Below are 22,122 nucleotides of genomic sequence, written 5' to 3'. Positions count from 1 at the left end.
TATTTTTATATGGAGGCTTCAAATGAAATAAAGATGTAAAATGTCATTTGTGGGATATTGGCTGGTCATTAAACAATTAAAGGAATATTTTGGGTCCAGTACAAGTTATGCTCAATCGACAGTATTTGTGGCATAATGTTGATTACCACAAAAAATAAATCCCTCTTTTTCTGTAAAAATAGCAAATATTGAGGTTACAGTGAGACACTTACAATGGAAGTGAATGGGGCCAATTTTTGGTGGCTTTAAAGGCGGTGAGATGTGAAGTTTATAATTTTATAAAATTGGGATTGTTCCTGTAATAAGTGCACTGTAATAAGTGCACTGTAAGTCGCTTTGGATAAAAGCATCTGCCAAATACATAAATGTAAATGTAAATGTAAGTGCTTCACTGGAATTTGGGAATATTATGCCACCAACACATTAGCCAAATACATTTAAACTCAGTTTATCACAATTCCTGACATTCAATCGTAGAAAACATTCCCTGTCTTAGGTCAATTTGGATCACTACTTTATTTTAGGAATGTGAAATGTCAGAATAATAGATGCGAGAATCATTTATTTAAGCTTTTATTAAATTTGACCCACATTCCCAGTGTGTCAAATGTTTATATACACTTTGTTAGTATATGGTAGCATTGCCTATAAATGGTTTAACTTGGGTCAAACACTTTGGGTATCCCTCCACAAGCTTCTCACAATAAGTTGCTGGAATGTTGTCCCATTCCTCCAGACAGAACTGGTGTAACTGAGTCAGGTTTGTGGCCTCCTTGCTCGCACACGCTTTTTCAGTTCTGCCCACAAATATTCAATCGGATTGAGGTCAGGGATTTGTGATGCCACTCCAATACCCTGACTTTGTTGATCTTAAGCCGTTTTGCCACAACTTTGGAGGTATGCTTGGGGTCATTGTCCATTTGGAAGACCCATTTGCGACTGATCTTCAACTTCCTGATGTCTTGAGATGTTGCTTCAATATATACGCATCAGTTTCCTTCCTCATGATGTCATTTATTTTGTAAAGCACCAGTTCCTCCTGCAGCAAACACCCCGACAACATGATGCTGCCACCCCCATGCTTCACATTTGGGATGGTGTTCTTCAGCTTGCAAGCCTCTCCCTGTTCCCTCCAAACATAATGATGGTCATTATGGCCAAACAGTTCAATCTTGTTTCATCAGACCAGAGGACATTTCTCCAAAAAGTAAGATCTTTGTCCCCATGTGCACTTGCAAACTGTAGTCTGGCTTTTTTATGGTGGTTTTGGAGCAGTGGCTTCTTCCTTTCTGAGCAGCATTTCAGGTTATGTTAATATAGGACTAGTTTTACTGTGGATATAGATACTTGTCTACATGTTTCCTCCAGCATCTTCACAAGGTCCTTTGCTGTTGTTCTGGGATTGAGTTGCACTTTTCGCACCAAACTACTTTCATCACTAGGTGACCGAATTCATCTCCTTCCTGAGCGGTATGATGGCTGCGTGGTCCCATGGTGTTTATACTTGCATAATATTGTTGGTATAGATGAACATGGTTCCTTCAGGCATTTGGAAATTGCTCCCAAGGATGAACCAGACTTGTGAAGGTCCACAATATTATTTCTGAGTCTTGGTTGATTTCTTTTGATTTTCCCGTGATGTCAACCAAAGAGGCACTGAGTTTGAAGGTAGGCCTTACAAAACACACACAGGTACACCTCAAATTCAGTACACCTCCTATCAGAAGATAATTGTCTAAAGGCTTGACATTATTTTCTGGAATTTTCCAGAAAATAATGTATGTAAACATGGAGTGGTGGTGGCGTAGTGGCTAAAGCACAGGGCTGTTAATCAGAAGGTCAATGGTTCAAACCCCATGGCCAACACCATTGTGCCCTTGAGTAAGGCACTTAACTCCAGGTTGCTCCAGGGGGATTGTCTCTGTAATAAGTCGCTTTGGATAAAAGCGTCTGCCAAATGCATAAATGTAAATGTAAACATCTGACACACTGGAATTGTGATATAGTCAATTAAAAGTGAAACAATCTGTTAACTCAGATTACTCAATGCACAAAGTAGATTTCCTAAACGACTTTCCAGAAATATAGTTTGCTAATATAAAATCGGTGGAGTGGTTAAAACATTGGTTTTAATGACTTCAACCTGAGTGTATATCTAAAATAAAATAATAATAATTATTATTATTTATTTATTTTGTTCCTACCCGGTTATGTACACACACTCCAGTCTACGTGATGGCGGTAATGCAGCAATGTTGGTTTACTTACCGCCAATAAACAGTAGCAGAAGAAGAAGAAGAACAGAACAGTCCCACGTGTTCCTCCACATGTTTGTAGCATGGCGAACTGGACGGAGGAGGACGGATCTATAAAACCTGTCACAAACTCCGCAGATGTGTCCACCAAGGCGCCGATATCAGGTGGAGATGCCGCGGTGTTTCCGTGTCTGATCCCGTCGTTTGCGTACGCGGTGAAGCTGCTGGACTCCCGTTACTCGTGTCTAGTTCTGGACACTCAGCGCAAACACATCGCGCTGCCGCCCGTGTACCTGCGCAAGAAACGCACCGGAATACAGGAGGAACTCAACGCCGAACTGCTCAAATACTCCAACAGGTAAAACAACAGACAACAAAGTAAATACTATAGTACAGTGATGCAATAATACGTTTCTACTCGATTGAATTCGGTGGCATGTATATGGTCTTCCCAAAATACCATGGTATTACCACCAAGGTCAAGTCTAAAACCATAGTACGGTAACCTGTCCAAAAAAACAACAAAACTTGTAGTACTATGGTACTGAATAATAACCTTATTCACATACAATGTTTTTTTCATTGTACTCCATTAATATCATGGCATTGTACTATACCCTAAAAGTCATTGTAATAACAATGGTACTATGATATTTACCATGGTACTGCATTAATACCATATTTACTGTATGTAGTGCTATTTTCACTGTAATCTGAATATCATGGTTGAATCCAGAATACCATATGTCTGCCATTGTATCAATAATATATCACAGAAAGTTTTTGTGTTCCATGTTTTTGGGTGTCTGTTGCTACTTAATGGAAGTCAGTGGTGTTTATTTATGTGGCACTGCATTATGACGTTTTAGAATTCATGAAACTATGACGACGCCATTGTATACTATCAGTCTACATGGTTTCATAAATGTCAAACATGTGCTATTTGATGAAGTCAATTGAATCTATTTCATTTATAATCAAACTTTTGACTTACCCCATGACCTTTTGAGTTTGTCATGTTCATTTTTATTCTTCCAATTACAGGTCAAATGTAAAATGTACGAAAAACAAGTTATTTTGTATGTGTTTAGTGTCATTCACTAAACGTACAAGTGTATGTGTCTGTAATCAAATTGGTGGTAATGGCTTTATATATATATATATATATATATATATCTCTCGAATGGTCGTTTGATGTCATTCAACGTAACAAGAGATCACATTAAACTCTAAACATTTCGCCTTCCTTGCTCGCGCGAGTTTGACCGCTGGATTATAAATTTGTGTTTAAACGAATAGTCGAATAATCGTTTTAATAATTTACGATTTATCAAAATAATCGTTAGTTTCAGCCCTAATTATGGATGCACCGATATAATTTTTTGGCCGATACTTTATTATTTTGTCATCAGATTTTACTTTTATAAATGTTCAAATATTTTCAATTCAAGATCTATATTGTAATTGTTCAAGTACAATGATTCAAGATGATCCGCAGTGCTCTGGTCTGGCAGCGCATGCTGTTTAGGTCTTCAACAGCTGGTAGCTGGGTGCCACTGATGTGTTGTGCAGTCTTGACTAGAGGCCTTCACAGGTCCAAAATTGTGTGCCCGATCGGACTGAATCCGATCGGCACAGATCCTGCAAGTTAATTTGCAAGTAGTGAAAATAAAACTTTGCGTCTTACCTGTTGTAACGTTAGTAGATTTCTCTCCTATACCTGACTGTGATACAATCCATCCTCCTTGCCAAGATGGTTGGTATAATAACATCCATGTTGTTCCTCTCTTGCTGAATGAAAGAGCATGAAGAGTGTCCACTCATTATTTCAGCTTCAAAAGTCCACTTGCGGTCACGGTGGCGGATGACATGCAACTTTGCCTCTTTGCAGTTTTTTTTTGTATCTCGCATAATAAGATAACTTCCACTGTTTGCCCTCTTGAACTATATAATAACGATTGCTCGTTCAGTGCTACGACCGCTGACGTTGGCATCAATAATTTGCTAGCATCTGTGCTCTCTGAGACGTGTCTGACCATAGATTTTAGATCTACAAAGCGAACAAACTCCAACCACAATATCTAAAAAATAGTGCCGATGCCAATAATGCACGTTGGTTTACGTCATCTGTCAATCACCAATATGGTGGAATAAGTCCCGCCTTCTAAATAAAATAGCCAGTCGTCAATTGGTAAAGTCATCATGTCACTGCAGATGTTAAACAGACCCGGGACCCAAAGTACAAAAATACTGGAGAGGCCTCAGGACACACACTTGTGGTGGTCAGAATCAAAAAGTGCTGATTTCCTAATTTGACAGTCTGTGGTCTGCCGATAAGGAAATTTAGAGTCCAGAATGGTTCCAACTGACAAAGTCTACGGTTACTCGGATAACCACTCTGTACAATTGTGGTGAGAAGAACATAAGATCTGAATGCTGTTCTGAGATGCGGGGTTGGCGCTGTTTTGGCGGCACAAGGGGGACCTACACAATATTAGGCAGGTGGTTTTAATGTTGTGGCTGATCGGTGTATATGTATACATCATTTAACCCATTTACATGCACACTGAAAAATCAGCTTGTTTAAAAAAATCCAACAAAGCAAGAAATACACGTTTACGTGACTAATCGCGTTATTCTGCGCTTTTGACGCAACACATAAAGAGTCATGTGCACAACACACGTGTTGTGCACATGACTCTTTATGGTGTTGCGTCATGTGCACAACACGTGTGTTTACATGCATGTTTTTACACCGATCATGCTTAAGCTGACAACGTGGTTATGTTAACACATAAAACTGCGTTCTTTTATTGGTGTACAGTCATAAACGGTGTTACAATAAACCAATCAACACAGGTAGATTTTTGTCCATTACGCTGATTTTCACGTTGCATGTATATATGCACATGTTGTGTATGCATACTTACGGTTTGATGTCAAAAGCAAAGCAATTATTTCAATTGTCGTGTATTTCTTGCCACGCAGATAATCAGCGTATTGGTGTGCATGTACATGTGCTCAATATTTGGGGCTTACTTACCTTGTAGTTTTGGCCTTAGTGGTCATGCTTAATAACTCCCTATTTGTTTATCTTTGTGTTCTTTTTCAGTCTGAAAGGCGTTCCTTTAGCCTATGATAATATCAAAGTCATTGGACCACATGGAGGTATATATGATGATCAAGGATTTATTCACCTAAACATCGAGGCTTCATTTGTGATCTTCAGACCGAAGAAAGGATCTAAGCTTGTGGTATGTCTTTCTTTTTCACCAATATTTCGGTTAAGCTGTATGGACAGCATTTTGCACTCGTACCTCAGGTTGTAAAAACAAACATTCACTGGTTGCCCAATTGAATACCATTGTAAGTGCATTTCTGTACACCGATATGAAAACTTTTGACCTACCGATATTTTGCCACTTACCTTGTTTTGTAATTAGATCAATGTTGTACTTGGGAATTATGCTTTAAAAAATTGACAATTTGTTTTTAATTTAAAGAGAAAGATAAATGAAAAAGATAAATGGAGAGATGTAATGGATAATGCCATCTAGAACGCTACAGGGCGCTGCATGCTCACACAGCGCTGACTGAAGCACTGAATGCACAAACGCAGCCTTTTAAAGGGGACCTATTATGCAAAGTTCACTTCAAAATGGTGTTTGTACATAAATGTGAGTCGGTGTGTGTGTACACAACCACTCTACAATGTTAAAAGTCCTCCCACTCCTCTTTCTTATATTTCTATTCATCAAAAACAGTGTGTCAAAATGAACGGTTATCATTTCTGCTCTAAAGTGACGTCACGTTAGAGCAGGCCACACCCACGACTGGTGACTGACTCCACCCTATTATCATAGCTCCTCCCCGAAGTGATCTACACACAGTCCGCTATTGAGAAGAATAATGTCTCAGCTTCATAAGCGTCATAAGTGTTCTGTTGTTGTTGTAAAAGTGAACATAAGAGTCTTCATGTACTCCCGGCATCAGAGCCACTGAAGATGCAGTGGACAAACTGGACTGGTAATCTGGCATACTGGGCATTTTCCCGGGGGGCTGACGCACTTTTGGGCCGATCAGGAGCGGACTGGCTATTTGAAGAACTGAGCCGGCCGCTGGGTTGTTTGCGATAAGCTAAAACAAGCCACCGCGTTATGCAGAACGGACCGCAAAATGGCGCCACGATATGCAGAAAAGGACAGTGACCCCCCCCCCACCCCAGTTGGGCCAGTTGCTATGTAAAATCCCGGGCCGATTTCTCTTCCCAGCCTTGCCTAAACTCCGGTATTTATGCTGTCAGTCATATTGGTTCTGATTTGTTGTTGCTGTAGTAACCGAAGCACGAGCTGTAAAGGCACAGCACTCTTCCGGAAAGGGGGTGGGGAGCAGCAGCTCATTTGCATTTAAAGAGACACACACGAAATCAGCGTGTTTTTGATTCCACCCAAAAAGAGGCATTTATAACATGGTGTAATAAATGATCCGTTTGAAACTTCACAGACACATTCTGGAGACACCCGAGACTTGTATTACATCTTGTAAAAAGGAGCATAACAGGTCTCCTTTAAGGTTTAGTAACCACACAAGCCAATATTGCGATTTCAATCTTATTTCAATTAAACAAGCTGCATTAAACGACATCATACTGATATCACAGGAGTCAAAGTCTGCTGGTTTCAAGCATTTTGAATGGTTTACCTCATCATGAAGCCTATAGGTCACGTCCGTTTATGGCGGTTTTTCCGCATTAACATGAGAACGTGAAAAATAATTAAATATTATGTGTTCTTCTACTTATTGTGGCTATTATTTTGGTGTTTTAACAGTATGTTTCTAATTAATTATAAATAAACCATAATTTTTTTATATCAGCGTTTTCGTGCATATAACCGATATGCCGATGGTTTTAATTTGGTCAATAATTGGCAGATAAATACTGGCAGACAATACATCGGTGCATCACTAACAATTATGTTTTCGCAAACTGAGGTGCACTTTATTTGTCATTTTATAGTCTGTGTACGATTACAGAAGAATTCTTAAATTTGCGTCTGTGTTCTCAGTATGTTATTTTCTGTGTCCCTCAGGGTGTAATTAATAAAATCGGAGTGGGTCATGTAGGATGTCTTGTTCATGGATGCTTTAACGCATCAGTAGTGAAGCCCAGTCTGCTGACCCCAGAGCAGTGGAGGGACTGTGTACTGAGTTTTGGAAGCAGTCTGGAGTTTGAGGTCTTCCAACTGGACGCTGATGCTGCAGGTGTGCTGCTTATCAGAGGAAGGCTGGAGAAATCCAGGTATGTGTTCAAGACAATGACTGGCATAAAGTTCAAGAATATTTACTCACCTATCGCACTAAACGGTATGAATTTCTTCCGTTAAATACAAACTGAATTTTTGAAGAATATCCCAGTCATTGTGACTAAAACCGGCTTGCATGTTAATGGAAGAATTTGCGTTTCTTTTATTTTTGTTGTTGCAGTGTTAGTTTCACATACAACTGCTAAGAAATAATAAGTAGCAGGGCTCCAGACATACAGACTAATTATAACATAACTGAAAAGTAGTGATGTACTGTATTTCCTGATAAATGGTCACATTTTCCAACCATTTGTCACCATCTGTTAAACTTGACATGAGTGCCACTGCTTTTAAATAGCGATGTCCCAATACCATTTCTTTAAAGCATCACAGTTGTGAGAGATTGCTTAAATATAGTTTCTTCATGCAAATGCCTTCATTTATAACCAAGACAAGCAGATATTTCAAGATTAAAATTGCAGCTCCAACTTAAGGCAGCATGTTGATGCAAGTTTTGGCTCTAATGATAACGTGGGCTTTTCTGTGACATGGTGATGGTCATTTTGAGGGTGATTTCTAGAAATATGGGCTCTTTTGACAGCAGTTTTTAAGTGTATATTTTTAAATCTGCAGAAATACATCAGTGCACTTTGTCCCGCAAGCAGTATTTACGCATATACCCCATGCCCTCATGGGGGTAATGGCAACTATCGCAGCTACTTCGGGCTGATTAACTGTATAAGTCCATTTAAACATCCACGTTAATTGTAAATGCCTTTTGCTCTGCCGAATGTGTAATTGGCAACTGGAGTGCAAACCGACAGCATTTCTGCACGTGGACCCCTATGCATATTCTGCATTTAGGGAGCGGCGGTACTGAACTAAAGATCTAAATTAGTGCCATCTACCCCTGGAGTGCTTGCGGTGTACACCGTTCCTTTGTTTTGCCATGCTGCTAGAAAGTGTCAAAATGGTGAGATGGGACAACCGTTGTCATGATGTCTCGCGGTCCGGGTCCGAACTCTGAACCACTGATTTTTTCCCATCCAGACCACGAGACATGACAACGGTTGTTCCATCTCAATGCTAATTGGTGACCACTGGCATAGAGTATTGTGATGTTTATTGCAACTTCAGTATCTGCATTCTTACCGTTTAGGTGGTTTACTAGGACTTTTTTTTTAGGTAACAAACAGGTAATTACAAGGGTCTTATGGTATAAATGTGGTTTGAGGACATTTCTAGTGTCCCCAAAATTAAAATCACTTAAAAAAAGAAAATGTAAAAATGCAGAAAGTTTTTGTGAGGGTTAGGTATGGGGGTAGGGTTAGAGTTAGGGGATATAATCTATTGTTTGTACAGTATAAAAATCATTGCGTCTAATGGAAGGTCCTCATAAGGATAGCTGCACCAAAGTGCACGTGCGTGTGTGCGAGTGAGGTCGTCCTCTTGTGGTCTGCCATTGCTATTACACCAGACTGTTAAACTGGCCAACTGAGTGAATTGGAAAGCACATCAGTTGGGCTTCTAATTTAAATGTCAGCTAATTCTAATATATCGATGCCTCAAAAATAAATTTATAAAATAAAGTGCCGATCAATAATCAAAATATCACCAGCCTGCGAATGCTATGTGTGTCAACAGAGCAGCGCCATTCACTAAAATGCACTGCGCATGCATACTGTACATTTACTTATTAAACGCAGCGTTTTGCAATTCACAAAGCTATCGCATGTCTTTAAGTGTCTTTGAATAAAATGCACATGTCGTATTGACTAATTAAATGGTTATTTTACAGCTCTTTTATGGAGCTTAACAGTAAAGTACATGACTAACACACAGTAGGCTATCAGGCTTGGGCTCGTCGGACCGATAAAACGGTCGCACACCGGACAAGAAGCGTTGCATCTAGGACACGGCACGGGTATCAAACACAGGGCATGTTAACGTGGTTCAGGTGGCAGACAGTATACACAAGTTACCAAGGTTTTTCACCTTCTTCAAGAATGAACAAGGCTAGAGAAAACAAAATATATCCACTGATAATGATTTGGGTGAAATTTTAGAACGTGGCATGTAGTCCGCCAAACGCTTCTGGTGTGCGACCACCCCTATATGCCATGTAAAAAATCTAACTGTGGTTGGTCGCTTGTTGAAGTGGCGGTTCTTGACCAAAATAAGATGCAATATGGACCAGACTTTTATGCTGAAGTCAGAAGTTTGGCACATTTATCAAAACGTTTGCAGAAGATGTTTCCTTTACTAATGCTTTAACTTGTATTCACTTTCAGGGTGCAGGAGCTCATGGCCCAAACTGAACAAAATGAAGCCCTTATTGAACCGACAACAGAATCAGAAAACACAGAAGATACAACTGATAATCCAATGCCCAAGAAGAAGAAGAAAAAGAAAGACAAACACGAAAAGGAGTCTGCTGTGGAGGAGGAGTCTATAAACGACAGCAACCTGCAGGAAACATCTGAAAACCACGAAACGACTGTGGACACAATGGAGGTGGACTCCCATTCAAATGGACATCACAAAGACAAAAAGAAGAAGAAGAAGAAAGACAAAAGAAAAGAGTCAGATGAGAGCTTACCCTCCGATCTTCTAGCGAGTGACTCCAGCGGGTATATCAGTGATAAGACCAGCAGGAAGAGACGGGCCAGAGAGTGAAGAAACCCTCCAGGACTCCTCTGAAATGCCTGTTGCTAAAAAGAAAAAAAGGGACAAATGATTTTCTTTCAGAAATAGAGGGTTTAATAAACTATTAACAGTGATCTGAAAGAGGCTTGAATGTCAGTAAGATACTAAAGAGTATGTGTGATTTATATTTACAGAAATAATAAATGTTGTCTTGTAAAAAATGTGTAATGTTTCTTTTTACCTGAAGAGGGCAGTATGTATTTAACTTTCTCTGCACTGTTAAACTCTAAACAAAATCCTAAAACGTTCTCAATTTCCCTTTAGAATAAAAGTCTTGATTCTAGCGTTGTAAAAAGAAAGCTCATCAAATGAGATTTTACAATCACAAATATCTGTTTTATTATTATTATGGACATACACGTGCACTTTCCTGTTCTGCCAGCATTTTCTATTTTTACTTAAGCACAGAACATGGTAAAATTACCCTTAAAATAACACATATATATATATATATATAGTAAACCTTTAGCTTATTATCATAATATTAATAGACTATGAATATTAATAGTTAAGTGCAAACAAATAACATAATGGTTGACCTATTAAACATTAATGTAGGTGAGAGAGGCCTAATACTAGTGTTAAATTAAGCTTTTACATGTACAGTAGAACTAGTTTAATTCATGTGAGAGGTGGTGGAACATGCATTTACAAAAACGTATTTTGGCGTAAAGATGTAACAGCATTGAAGCAGATGTGCTGTTCTAATTTAGAAGTGCTCTTCATCAACTGTAAGCTTATTCTGTAATTCTTATTCTGTAAGCTCTTCATCATCTTTTCCTCGCTTATTCTGGTGAGTGTGTACATCCCGCCACAAGCATGCATGAACGCAGAGTTGCAACAGCTGGCTGATCACATCACAGGTATTGAGCAACACCACCTGGACTCACTTACCATTATTCTGGGTGATTTTACTAACTTCACTGTGAACTGCCAAAATATAGACAACACTTCACGTGCCCTACCAGAGACAAAGATGTACTGGATCACTGATACACCACTGTAAAGGATGCATATCACTCTGTCCCTCGAGCAGATTTGGGACTTTTCCTGACCTAAAAACAGAAACGGCTACAGCTAAGCCTGTAGTAATGACTGTAAAGAGATGGACCAATGAAGCAGATCTTGACCTACAAGCTGAGTGTTTTTGAAGCTGCAGCCACAGACCTGGACGAGCTCACAGGTACTGTGACATAATATATCAGTCTCTGTGATGATAAGTGCATCCCTACTAGGACATTTTTATCATTCAATATAGATAAACCATGGTTTACAGGAAAACTCAGAAAGCTTTGTCATGCCAAAGAGGATGCTTTCAGAAGTGGGGAATCAAATATTGTACAACCAGGCCAGGAACACACTGACTAAGGAAATCAGAGTGGCTAAAATAAGCTACTCTGAATAGCTGAACAATCCTGCATCTGTGTGGAAAGGTCTGAAAATCATCACAAGTTGAAGACACCTCACCCTTGCTCTGTAGAGAATCAACAAATGGCTGACACCAACAACTCCTGGAACCCCCTCCTGCTACTCCTGGTTAATGAGGAGGATGTGTGCCGGGTCTTCTGGAAACAAAAGACTAGGAAAGCTTCAGGCCCAGATGGTGTTTCACCTGCCTATCTGAAAGTCTGCACTGACCAACTGGCCCTCATCTTCGCACAGATTTCAATAGATCACTAGAGCAGTGTGAAGTTCCCTGCTGCTTTAAATGCCTCGCCATCATTCCGGTCTCCCAAAAAACCAAATTGCAGGAATTAATGACTACAGGCCTGTGACTCTCACGTCTGTGGTCATGAAGGCATTTGAGAAACTGGTTTTGGCCTACCTGAAGGACATCACTGGACACCTGCTGGACTCCCTTCAGTTTGCTTACAGAGCAAACAGGTCTGTGGATGATGCTGCCAACATGGGACTGCATTATATCCTGCAACACCTTGACAGACCTGGGACTTATGCAATGATCCTATCTGTTGACTCCAGTTCAACCTTCAATACCATTATGCCTGATCTTCTCTCAACCAAACTGACCCAGCTGTCCGTGCCCACCCCAATCTGTCGATGGATCACCAGCTTTCTGACTGATAGGCAGCAGCTAGTGAGACTGAGGAAACTCACATCCGGGACCCCCACTATTAGCACCGGTGCTCCTCAGGAATCCGTTCTCTCTCCACTGCTCTTCTCTCTGTACATGAATGACAGCACTGCAAAAGACCACACTGTCAAGCTCCTGAAGTTTGCAGATGACACCACGGTCATCGGCTTCATCCACGACGGTGACGAGTCTGCATACAGATGGGAGGTTGATCAGCTGGCTGTCTGGTGCAGTCACAGCAACCTTGAGCTGAATACACTCAAAACAGTGGAGATGATAGTGGACTTCAGGAGAAATCCCCCATCCTGGCACCAGAACAGTTTTTACCCTCATGCCATTTTCCACTTGAACAATTAAACCTAGAAAAGAGATGCAGCCAATGTGAAAAGCCCAAATGCAACGCGCTGCGCATGCCCCACTCAGAGTATGTGTGAATCTGCCATAATATACCATGGGTTCCCTCTGGAATTTCACTATGGGTTTTAAGAATTGGAGATTATGAATAACGTTGCCAAACGTATATGATAAACTCCACCTTTGGTTGCATTTCTAGAAACCCTATGTGAACTTGAGAGGAACACTACATGTATCCACTAAAAATCATGTTGGGACGAATTAGTTAAGTCATCGCAAGTATTCGAAGTTTGTTGGATTTGTTTGCTGATACCATGTGTGCAGTCAGTGATTCATGTAAATTTTTGGACTGCCAGGAATCAATCCTGAAAACATTGAGGTGTGGGTGGGAATGCTCTCCTCCCGTGAGTAAGTGTGTGTAAGGGGAACAGTGTATGAACATCAGTGCAGTAAATCAAAGAGTTTTACTGAAAGATCAGTTCTTCAGCCAGAGCGGCCCGTGGTTTTCTTTTATCACATGGGAGTTGGCTGACATCACATTAAAACCACTTCACACCCAGTGTTGCCATGTGCACTAACGATAACTGACTTCACAAATAAAAGAAATAAATAATAATTACTATTATTACTCTGGTTGAGTATTTGGGGGAATACTTTCTGAATACAGTAGCATATTTGGGTTTTCAATAGTGATTGGCCCCTGCAGCACATTACTGACCAATCACTAAAAGCAGTTGTTAAATTGTACTGTTTGTGACGCGCTATACAAAATGTTATTGTTAATTACCGTAATAGTAATCAGAGTATTGCTGTGAATTGTCTATCAAAAATCGGCTCATTTAAAATGACAGTACAAGAATCCGTGTTTACGTAAGATATTAAATCATCAGGTTATTCTCTGCTTTTGTCATCAAAACATAAACAGGCAAGCGCACAACAATTTGTGATATTAGGAAAAAATCTACCTGTGCTGATTGTTTTTTGTTTAAACCATCTGACTTTACTCCAATAAAGAAATTCAGAAAGCTTTTTTGGAAAACAAAGTTTATGCAATCCCGTTTGGTGGCACTAGTTGTGTAGAAATGACGTACTTCAGCTTTAAGTAACACATTACAACAAGGTTTTTATTAACATTAGTGAAATATATTTGTTAACATTAGAGGTTAGGTTATTATATTAAGTGGTCTGCACTTAAATAGCATTTTCTTTTATCCTTAGAGGTTACCAAAGCACTTTACACTGTGTCCCATTCACACTCACACACCAATAACAGCAGAGCTGTCATTGATGCTAGCCTGCCATTGGGAGCAACTTGGGGTTCAGTGTCTTGCCCAAGGACACTTCACATTTGGAGTCGTGTGGGCCGAGAATCGAACCGCCAACCCTGCGATTGGCAACCGGCCCACTCTACCACCTGAGCCACAGCCGCCTTAATTAAATTAAGTAATTCTCCTTGTTTCTCTTGCAAAATCTGGCAACGTTGCATCCTCATAATTATGTATGTATGAGGAAGAAAACTAAAACCTGGACGCATTTCAGTTACAAGTCAGTTGGGATTAGGTGCAGACTAATACATTTTGCTTTTCTTTTGCCCCTTTTGTTTGAAAAGACAAAGTGAGTCTTTTTCACAGCTTCAGGGGAGTTTGGATCTCTCATCCTTTAGGATCGTGGGAGGTGTTGAGTCGGATCGTGGCCAGCGTGGCTCATAGTTTGAATTGTTCTCGCTTAGTTTTTCAATTGCTGGGAGAGCTGCAATACGGTGTGGGGTGAGAAAGTGACATTTTGTCGGTTTTATTAGGCTTCTCTTCTGATAAGTGGCCCTCGTGCTCATGAGGTGAATTATTTCTGTTTGAGGTTATATGAGGTTTGAGACAAACAAAAGCTCCTGGACTGAATCATCAATTGCACTGACCCAGAACTGGTCTGCAGATTATACTAAACTCAGCGAAAAAGAAACATCCTCACATTCAACTGCTTTTATTTTCTGCAAACTTAACATGTGTAAATATTTGTATGAGCATAAAAAGATTCAACAATTAAGTATCTGGTGTGGCCACCAGCTGTATTAAGTACTGCAGTGCATCTCCTCCTCATGGACTGCTCCAGATTTGCCAGTTCTTGCTGTCAGATGTTACCCCACTCTTCCACCAAGGCACTTGCAAGTTCCTGGACATTTCTGGGGGAATGCCAATATCCATCACCCTCCAGTCCAACAGGTCCCAGATGTGTTCAATGGGATTGAGATCCGGGCTCTTCGCTGGCCATGGCAGAACACTGACATTCCTGACTTGCAGGAAATCATGCACAGATCGAGCAGTATGGCTGGTGGCATTGTCATGCTGGAGGGTCATGTCAGGATGAACTGCAGGAAGGGTACCACATGAGGGAGGAGGAAGTCTTCCCTGTAACGCACAGCGTTGAGATTTCCTGCAATGATAACAAGCTCAGTCCGATGCTTTGACACACCACACCAGACCATGACGGACCCTCCACCTCCAAAACTATCCCGCTCCAGAGTACAGGCCTCGGTGTAAAACTCATTCCTTCGACGATAAATGGGAGTCCGACCATCACCCCTGGTGAGACAAAACAGTGACTCGTCAGTGAAGAGCACTTTTTGCCAGTTCTGTCTGGTCCAACGTAGGTGGGTTTGTGCCCATAGGCGACGTTGTTGCCGGGGATGTCTGGTAAGGACCTGCCATTCAACAGGCCTACAAGCCCTCTTTTCAGCCTCTGGTGTGATATTCGGATGTCCTGATCCTGTTCAGGTGTTGTTACACGTGGTCTGCCACTGTGAGGACGATCAGCTGTCCTTCCTGTCTCCCTGTAGCACTGTCTTAGGTGTCTCACAGTACAGACATTGCAATTTATTGCCCTGGCCACATCAGTAGTCCTCATGCCTCCATGCAACATTCCTAAGGCATGTTCACGGAGATGACTAGAGACCCTGGGCATCTTTCTTTTGGTGTTTTTCAGAGTCAGTAGAAAGGTCCTTAGTTTTTATAACTGTGACCATAATTGCCTCCTGTCTGTAAGCTGTTAGTGTCTTAACAACCAGTCCACAGGTGCTTGTTCATTAATTGTTTATGATTCTTTGAACAAGCATGGAAAACATTGTTTAAACAATACAATTTTTTTTTATAAGTTTATAAGACTTGCAAGAAGCAGGGGGTGGGGGTTGCTGGGGGGATTTGTCTACTGAGGCGGAACACTGTGTCCTCCCAGACACGGGCAGAACGTTGATATGGACCATGTGCGACACGGACGGGTTAAGCCGTTGTGCATAGTCTCCAGGACACGTTTGGGGTACGAATTGGGGTGGCAAAATACATTTTTATGGTGACAGCTGCCACCGGTTGGCACCCTTATGGCACCGCAAGAAGGAACCAACCCTCTCTACCACCTGAGCCACAACCGCCACTAAAATAACCCTAGTAAAATAGTTTATTAAAATTAAATTTTTGTGGTTACTGAAACATTGTTTGATAATGCAATTTTTCAGCCTATTGATGATATTCAATATATTTCTCCATAATTATGTATTTGCTCTGAAATGGCTTAAAAGTGTTTTTTTTTTTTATCAGAGGAACCATCATTTCATGCAAACAGCCATTGTAGCCAAGTACAGTGCATCCGGAATGTATTCACCGCGTTTCACTTTTTCCACATTTTGTTATGTTACAGCCTTATTCCAAAATTGATTAAATTCATTATTTTCCTCAAAATTCTACAAACAATACCCCATAATGACAACATGAAAGAAGTTTGTTTGAAATCTTTGCAAATTTATTAAAAATGAAAAACAAAACAAAAATCACATATAAATAAGTATTCATAGCCTTTGCCATGACACTCAAAATTTAACTCCGGTGCATCCTGTTTCCACTGATCATCCTTGAGATGCTTCTCCAACTTGATCGGAGTCCACCTGTGGTAAATTCAGTTTATTGGACATGATTTGGAAAGGCACACACCTGTCTATATAAGGTCCCACAGTTAACAGTGCATGTCAGAGCACAAACCAAGCCGTGAAGTCCAAGGAATTGTCTATGGACCTCCGAGAACAGGATTATATAGAGGCACAGATCTGGGGAAGGGTACAGAAAAATGTTTGCAGCATTGAAGGTCCCAATGAGCACAGTGACCTCCATCATCTGTAAATGGAAGAAGTTTGGAACCACCAGGACTCTTCCTAGAGCTGGCCGCCCGGCCAAACTGAGTGATCGGGGGAGAAGGGCCTTAGTCAGGGAGGTGATCAAGAACCTGATGGTCACTCTGACAGAGCTTTAATGTTTCTCTGTGGAGAGGAGAAACTTCCAGAAGAACAACCATCTCTGCAGCACTCCACCAATCAGGCCTGTATGGCAGAGTGGCCAGACGGAAGCCACGCCTCAGTAAAAGGCACATGGCAGCCCACCTGGAGTTTGCCAAAAGGCACCTGAAGGACTCTCAGACCATGAGAAACTAAATTCACTGGTCTGATGAAAGGAAGATTGAACACTTTGGCCTGAATGGCAAGCGTCATGTCTGGAGGAAACCAGGCACCGCTCATCACCTGGACTATGCCATCCCTAAAGTGAAGCATGATGGTGGCAGAATCATACTGTGGGGATGTTTTTCAGTGGCAGGAACTGGGAGACTAGTCAGGATCGAGGGAAAGATGAATACAGAGACATCCTTGATGAAAACCTGCTCTAGAGCACTATGGACCTCAGACTGGGACGAAGGATCATCTTACAACAGGACAATGACCCTAAGCACACAGCCAAGATAACAAAGGAGTGGTTACAGGACAACTCTGTGAATGTCCTTGTGTGGCCCAGCCAGAGCCAAGACTTGAACCCAATTGAACATCTCTGGAGAGATCTGAAAATGGCTGTGCACCGACGCTCCCCATCCAACCTGATGGAGATTGAGAGGTCCTGCAAAGAAGAATGGGAGAAACTGACCAAAAATTGGAAAACAGTATAACGTATATCAGTATAACGTATACTGTTATATACGCATGTGCATACGTATATAACAGTATGCACATGCGTGAGAGTGTGACAAGAGAAGGATCCCTTCTAGACACAACTAGATTTTATCGCAGCCCAAGGATCCTTTTCACAGACCTGTTATTATGTGTTTCTGCCTTCTTTAACAACGTAAATGTTTATTTCTGTCTTCTTTTGCAAAGCTGTGAAAGTATAATCGTTGATTATTTTTTACATATGCTGTGGTCCCCCATTCACTGCCATTAAAGTTTAGCCAACTATGGCGACTTCCGCTTCAAAGCACGCTGACTTTTGAAACGGGTCCATTGCAAATATATAATCACATGTGAACATATTGCCATTTTGGTGCCATTTGGCTGCCTTTGCTGAGTAAAATTAGTCTACTGATGTTTTTTTCTTTTTATGAAACTTAATGGCCAAATAAATAGCACATTGCATATTGCTTAATTTTATATCGTCAGCCAAATTATCGCGATAATATCGGGAATATGCCATATATCGCCCAGCCCTAATTCACAGTCAGCCATAAATGGAAGCGCAGCGTAGTTCTAGCGGGAAGACTAGCAGCTGTACATCATCACATCATTAGCTGGGTAATTCCTAGCCAATCGCACGTAAGCCATTGCATTATAAGTCTGCTCACAATCTATCACATTGCTGTTTCAGTGTGCTAACATGGCAACCTCCACCACCCCACCACCACCAGTTGAGCCCTGTCCCGCATGGACACAGGACATGACGGTTCCGAGTACAACTCCCTCGACCGCCAGATGGCATCTTAAACTTCACTCAAGCCTGCGTGTCTTCCCGATAGAAGTAACTTGATACATTAATGAAAGTGTCCAATACGGCTGGTCATGTGATCCTAACATAGCGCAGCGTAGTTCTAGCGGGAAGACTAGCAGCTGTACATCTGCAGCTGTACGTCCCCATGTGGGGACCCTCTCCATGTAGAATAAAACAGCTTGTATAAAATTCCAGTTATGACTGGAGTCTTTATCTCCTGTGAAAACTCGTGATTTTATTAATCTGTTTCAAAACATTTTTTTTTATTAATTGCTTTTGGAGGACAAATTTTTAAATGTGTAATAAAATACAGAGTGCACCTTTAAGGCCTAAAATGGTTTTAATCTAATAAAAATGTACTATTTTACACAATATTTGTGTGCGCTGTGAATAGGACTGTCATGGTTATTAAATAATTGTCCAATCGTGGTCATTTGATTAACTATTTTAGATCATATTTTAAGTATTTGGAAATATTTTGATATTTTAAAAATTAGCATAAGTTTTTTTGGTATATCATGTTTTTAAATCCTTAAAATGAATATAATATATCCCTATTTTATTCCATGATTCTGGGTTAATTATCAATATATGACTTTTAAGCTGTATGAAGCACACATACAGTACACCTTAAAAAGTGTGACTTTATGTATGACAATGAATCGTTACAATCTTGAAAGCCCTAAAAACGATAATTAATCGTCTGACAAATTTCATAATTGTGACAGCTCAAGCTTTGTATTCTTATGCCCATTAGTGTTGCATAAAGTGTGTTGTGTTATTAGCTTAGCAACATGTTAAAGTTTAACTGAAATCAGTTGTATATTAAAGACAATCAAAAAACAGTCATTGCATGCGTCCATATGAGCTCGTGGTCAATAGAATATACTTTGAAAGGCTAAAATGTTTGACAGTGCGTGAGACGTAATGCCAGGCATAGAAAATGAAGTAGGCTTTAGATGAAAGCAAGGGAGCTCACTAGTATCTGGAACAGAGCCATAACTTTTGTTTTTCTTTCAGAAATTGCATTTGTACCATAAAAACCCTTCAGAAAGGAGACACTGAATCTTTGAGGTCTTGCCAAGACATTGACAATATTCTTCTTGAAACTCTCACTTTATGTACATTTATAATTTTTTGGCAGATATCCTTATTTCCTGAGTCTTAGCTTTGTTAATTAATTAATGATTTAAAAAGCCCTAGCTATCATAAATCGGCGAGTCCTTGTATGTTCCTGTCACCTGAACGCAGCATATAGCTAATAATGACCCAAAATAACCCATCTCCTCTACTTCTAGCAGACAGGGGCGTGCTTCGCCCTCAGGTCAGGCTTTCTGGGTCATTTGGTACCTGTGGGAAACAGCTGACTCATCAATTGGGTCCAGACTAAACTAAACCCACGGCCTATTACCAAATGCCTGAGGTTTCACATCCAAGCATGTAACTGCCCCATATTTCCTGGAGGCAACCGTCAGCACTCTTGCATCTCAATGATATGCCACTGTTTTTGGATTGGGCTAGTGCGTAATGTCACTCGGGTGGGTTGGAGGGTTTTTAATGCATAAACACTTACAAAAACAAACATGAAATGGTTGCAGAGTTTGTAATATACCCAAACTTGGACAGCAACCTCACTGTGGTTTAATGCTTGTCTTTGATGTTGGTTCTGAATGCAGGCGCCCTTGGGGATAGGACAGGAAGTGACCTCGTGTTTGTATGATATCACATCTTTTGAATCACATCTCTGTGTTTGTTGATTTGTGGTTTGAATGGCTGATTGGTTGTTTATGACTGAATCACATCAATCAGAATTTTATTCTGCGCCACCCAGACTAACACGGCCCTGTTTTCCTAGTTTATTTATGAAATGTACTATATGAGCTGTGTGATTAGGGCTTCTGGGAGTTATATTTTCCATTCTCTCTCCCTCTATTTCTATTTAATATAATACACTGTTGCCAAATTAGGCCATTTCACAGCCAGATTAGCTATTTATTTTCTAAAGCATTAGAACTAAGCTTTAAATGGTACCTAATTATTGAGCAATATATCAATATTGTTACTTACAAAGCAAATTGCATTCATTTGTTCCTCAGTTTTTATAAGCAAAAGTATGATTTACCTTATAAATATATAAAAATATATATTTTATAAGAATACACATGGATATAAATGTGTTGTATGTGTATATATATATATATTTACATTTACAGTTTATTCAATGGCAGATGCTTTTATCCAAAGCGACTTACAAAAGAGGAAAACATGAGCGAATCATCTTAAGGTGACAGTGGTACGAAAAGTGCCATACTGCAAAGTTTCACTATCATCAGAATAGTATACAAAACAGATTTAAGTGCAACATGAATTGTAAATTTATTTTATTTATTTTTTTTTTTTAGTGACTGGTTAAGTGCTCTTGGAATAGATGTGTTTTTAGCCGTTTTTTGAAGATAGAGAGTGAGTCCGCTTCATGGATGTAGTTGGGAAGGTCATTCCACCAACGTGGTATGATGAAACTGAAACTCTTTGTGACAGCCGACCACAGTCTTCTGAGGGGAACGTAGCTCTGCATAAATGTTTTTAGGTGTGCTGGAGCAGACTCAGTGACTGTTTTGTATGGCAGCATCAGGGCCTTGAACTTGATACGTGCATGAACCGGCAGCCAGTGGAGAGAGAGACAAGGAGTGGTGTAACATGCGCTCTCTTTGGCTCATTAAAGACCAGACGTGCTGCTGCATTCTGGATCATTTTCAGAGGTCTAATTGCACATGCAGGGAGGCCTGCAATGAGAGCGTTACAGTAGTCCAGTCTAGTTATAACAAGTGACTGAACAAGCAGTTGTGTGGCATGTACAGAGAGGAATGGTCTTATCTTCCTGATATTGTAGAGCGTAAATCTACATGATCTTGCAGTCTTTGAGATGTGGTCTGAGAAATTTAGCTCATCATCAATATATATACTGTATATATATATATATAAATCCTTGTCTTTCCAGCCAACCATGCTGTTGAACACAACATCACCATGCAGCTGGGTGCAACTACTGTAACAGTAACGCCTTCCAAAACGGTCAGAAATCTAGGGATAACCATCGATAACAAACTAAATTTCACAGACCACATCTCAAAGACCACAAGATCTACACTCTACAATATTAGTAATATAAGAACCTTCCTCTCTGAACATGCCAAATGACTTCTTGTTCAGTCACTTGTTATAACTAGACTGGACTACTGTAACGCTCTCATTACAGGCCTCCATGCATGTGCAATTAGACTCCTGCAAATGAGCCAGAATGCAGCAGCACGTCTGGTCTTTAATCAGCTAAAGAGAGCGCATGTTACACCCCTCTTCGTCTCATCTCTGCCAGTTGATGCACGTAGTAAGTTCAAGGCCCTGATGCTGCCATACAAAACAGTCACTGGGTCTGTATGGGCTGAAATATGTGCCACCAGAAACTGAATTTGAACCAGTTATATTTGAATTTGAATGGCTAAACTTGAATAATTGCATTGAAAAACTGAATTTGAATCACATCATTTGAAATTGTATTGTTTAATTAAAATTGAATTTATTCAAAAACTGAATCTGAATTGTATCATTTGAAATTGAATTTATTCAATTGG

At 40.3% G+C, this 22,122-nt stretch overlaps 1 protein-coding gene across 1 annotated transcript; it reads left to right on the top strand.

The window, feature by feature from the left end:
• Positions 1-2,299: 2,299 nt before the first annotated feature.
• LOC127619797 (DNA-directed RNA polymerase I subunit RPA43-like) lies at positions 2,300-10,394 on the top strand. The gene is made up of 4 exons (XM_052092788.1): positions 2,300-2,613; positions 5,368-5,509; positions 7,346-7,554; positions 9,850-10,394. Exons 1-4 carry the CDS (start codon positions 2,339-2,341, stop codon positions 10,232-10,234), a joined length of 1,011 nt encoding a protein of 336 aa, XP_051948748.1. The 5' UTR covers positions 2,300-2,338; the 3' UTR covers positions 10,235-10,394.
• The last annotated feature ends 11,728 nt before the right edge of the window (positions 10,395-22,122 follow it).

The sequence above is a fragment of the Xyrauchen texanus genome, chromosome 26 (assembly GCF_025860055.1).
Source record: "Xyrauchen texanus isolate HMW12.3.18 chromosome 26, RBS_HiC_50CHRs, whole genome shotgun sequence".
In the NCBI taxonomy this organism is placed as follows: Eukaryota; Metazoa; Chordata; class Actinopteri; order Cypriniformes; family Catostomidae; genus Xyrauchen; species Xyrauchen texanus.
The sequence above is the reverse complement of the archived record's forward strand: the minus strand, read 5'-3'. Positions and strand labels throughout refer to the sequence as shown.

What these genes read in the sequence shown, in the direction of transcription:
- LOC127619797 (XM_052092788.1), top strand. Translation starts at nt 2,339, where the DNA reads ATGGCGAACTGGACGGAGGAGGACGGATCTATAAAACCTGTCACAAAC. An exon ending in AGAAAGGATCTAAGCTTGTG is followed by an intron (nt 5,510 to 7,345) that starts GTATGTCTTTCT and finishes TGTGTCCCTCAG; the next exon opens with GGTGTAATTAATAAAATCGG. An exon ending in GGAAGGCTGGAGAAATCCAG is followed by an intron (nt 7,555 to 9,849) that starts GTATGTGTTCAA and finishes ATTCACTTTCAG; the next exon opens with GGTGCAGGAGCTCATGGCCC.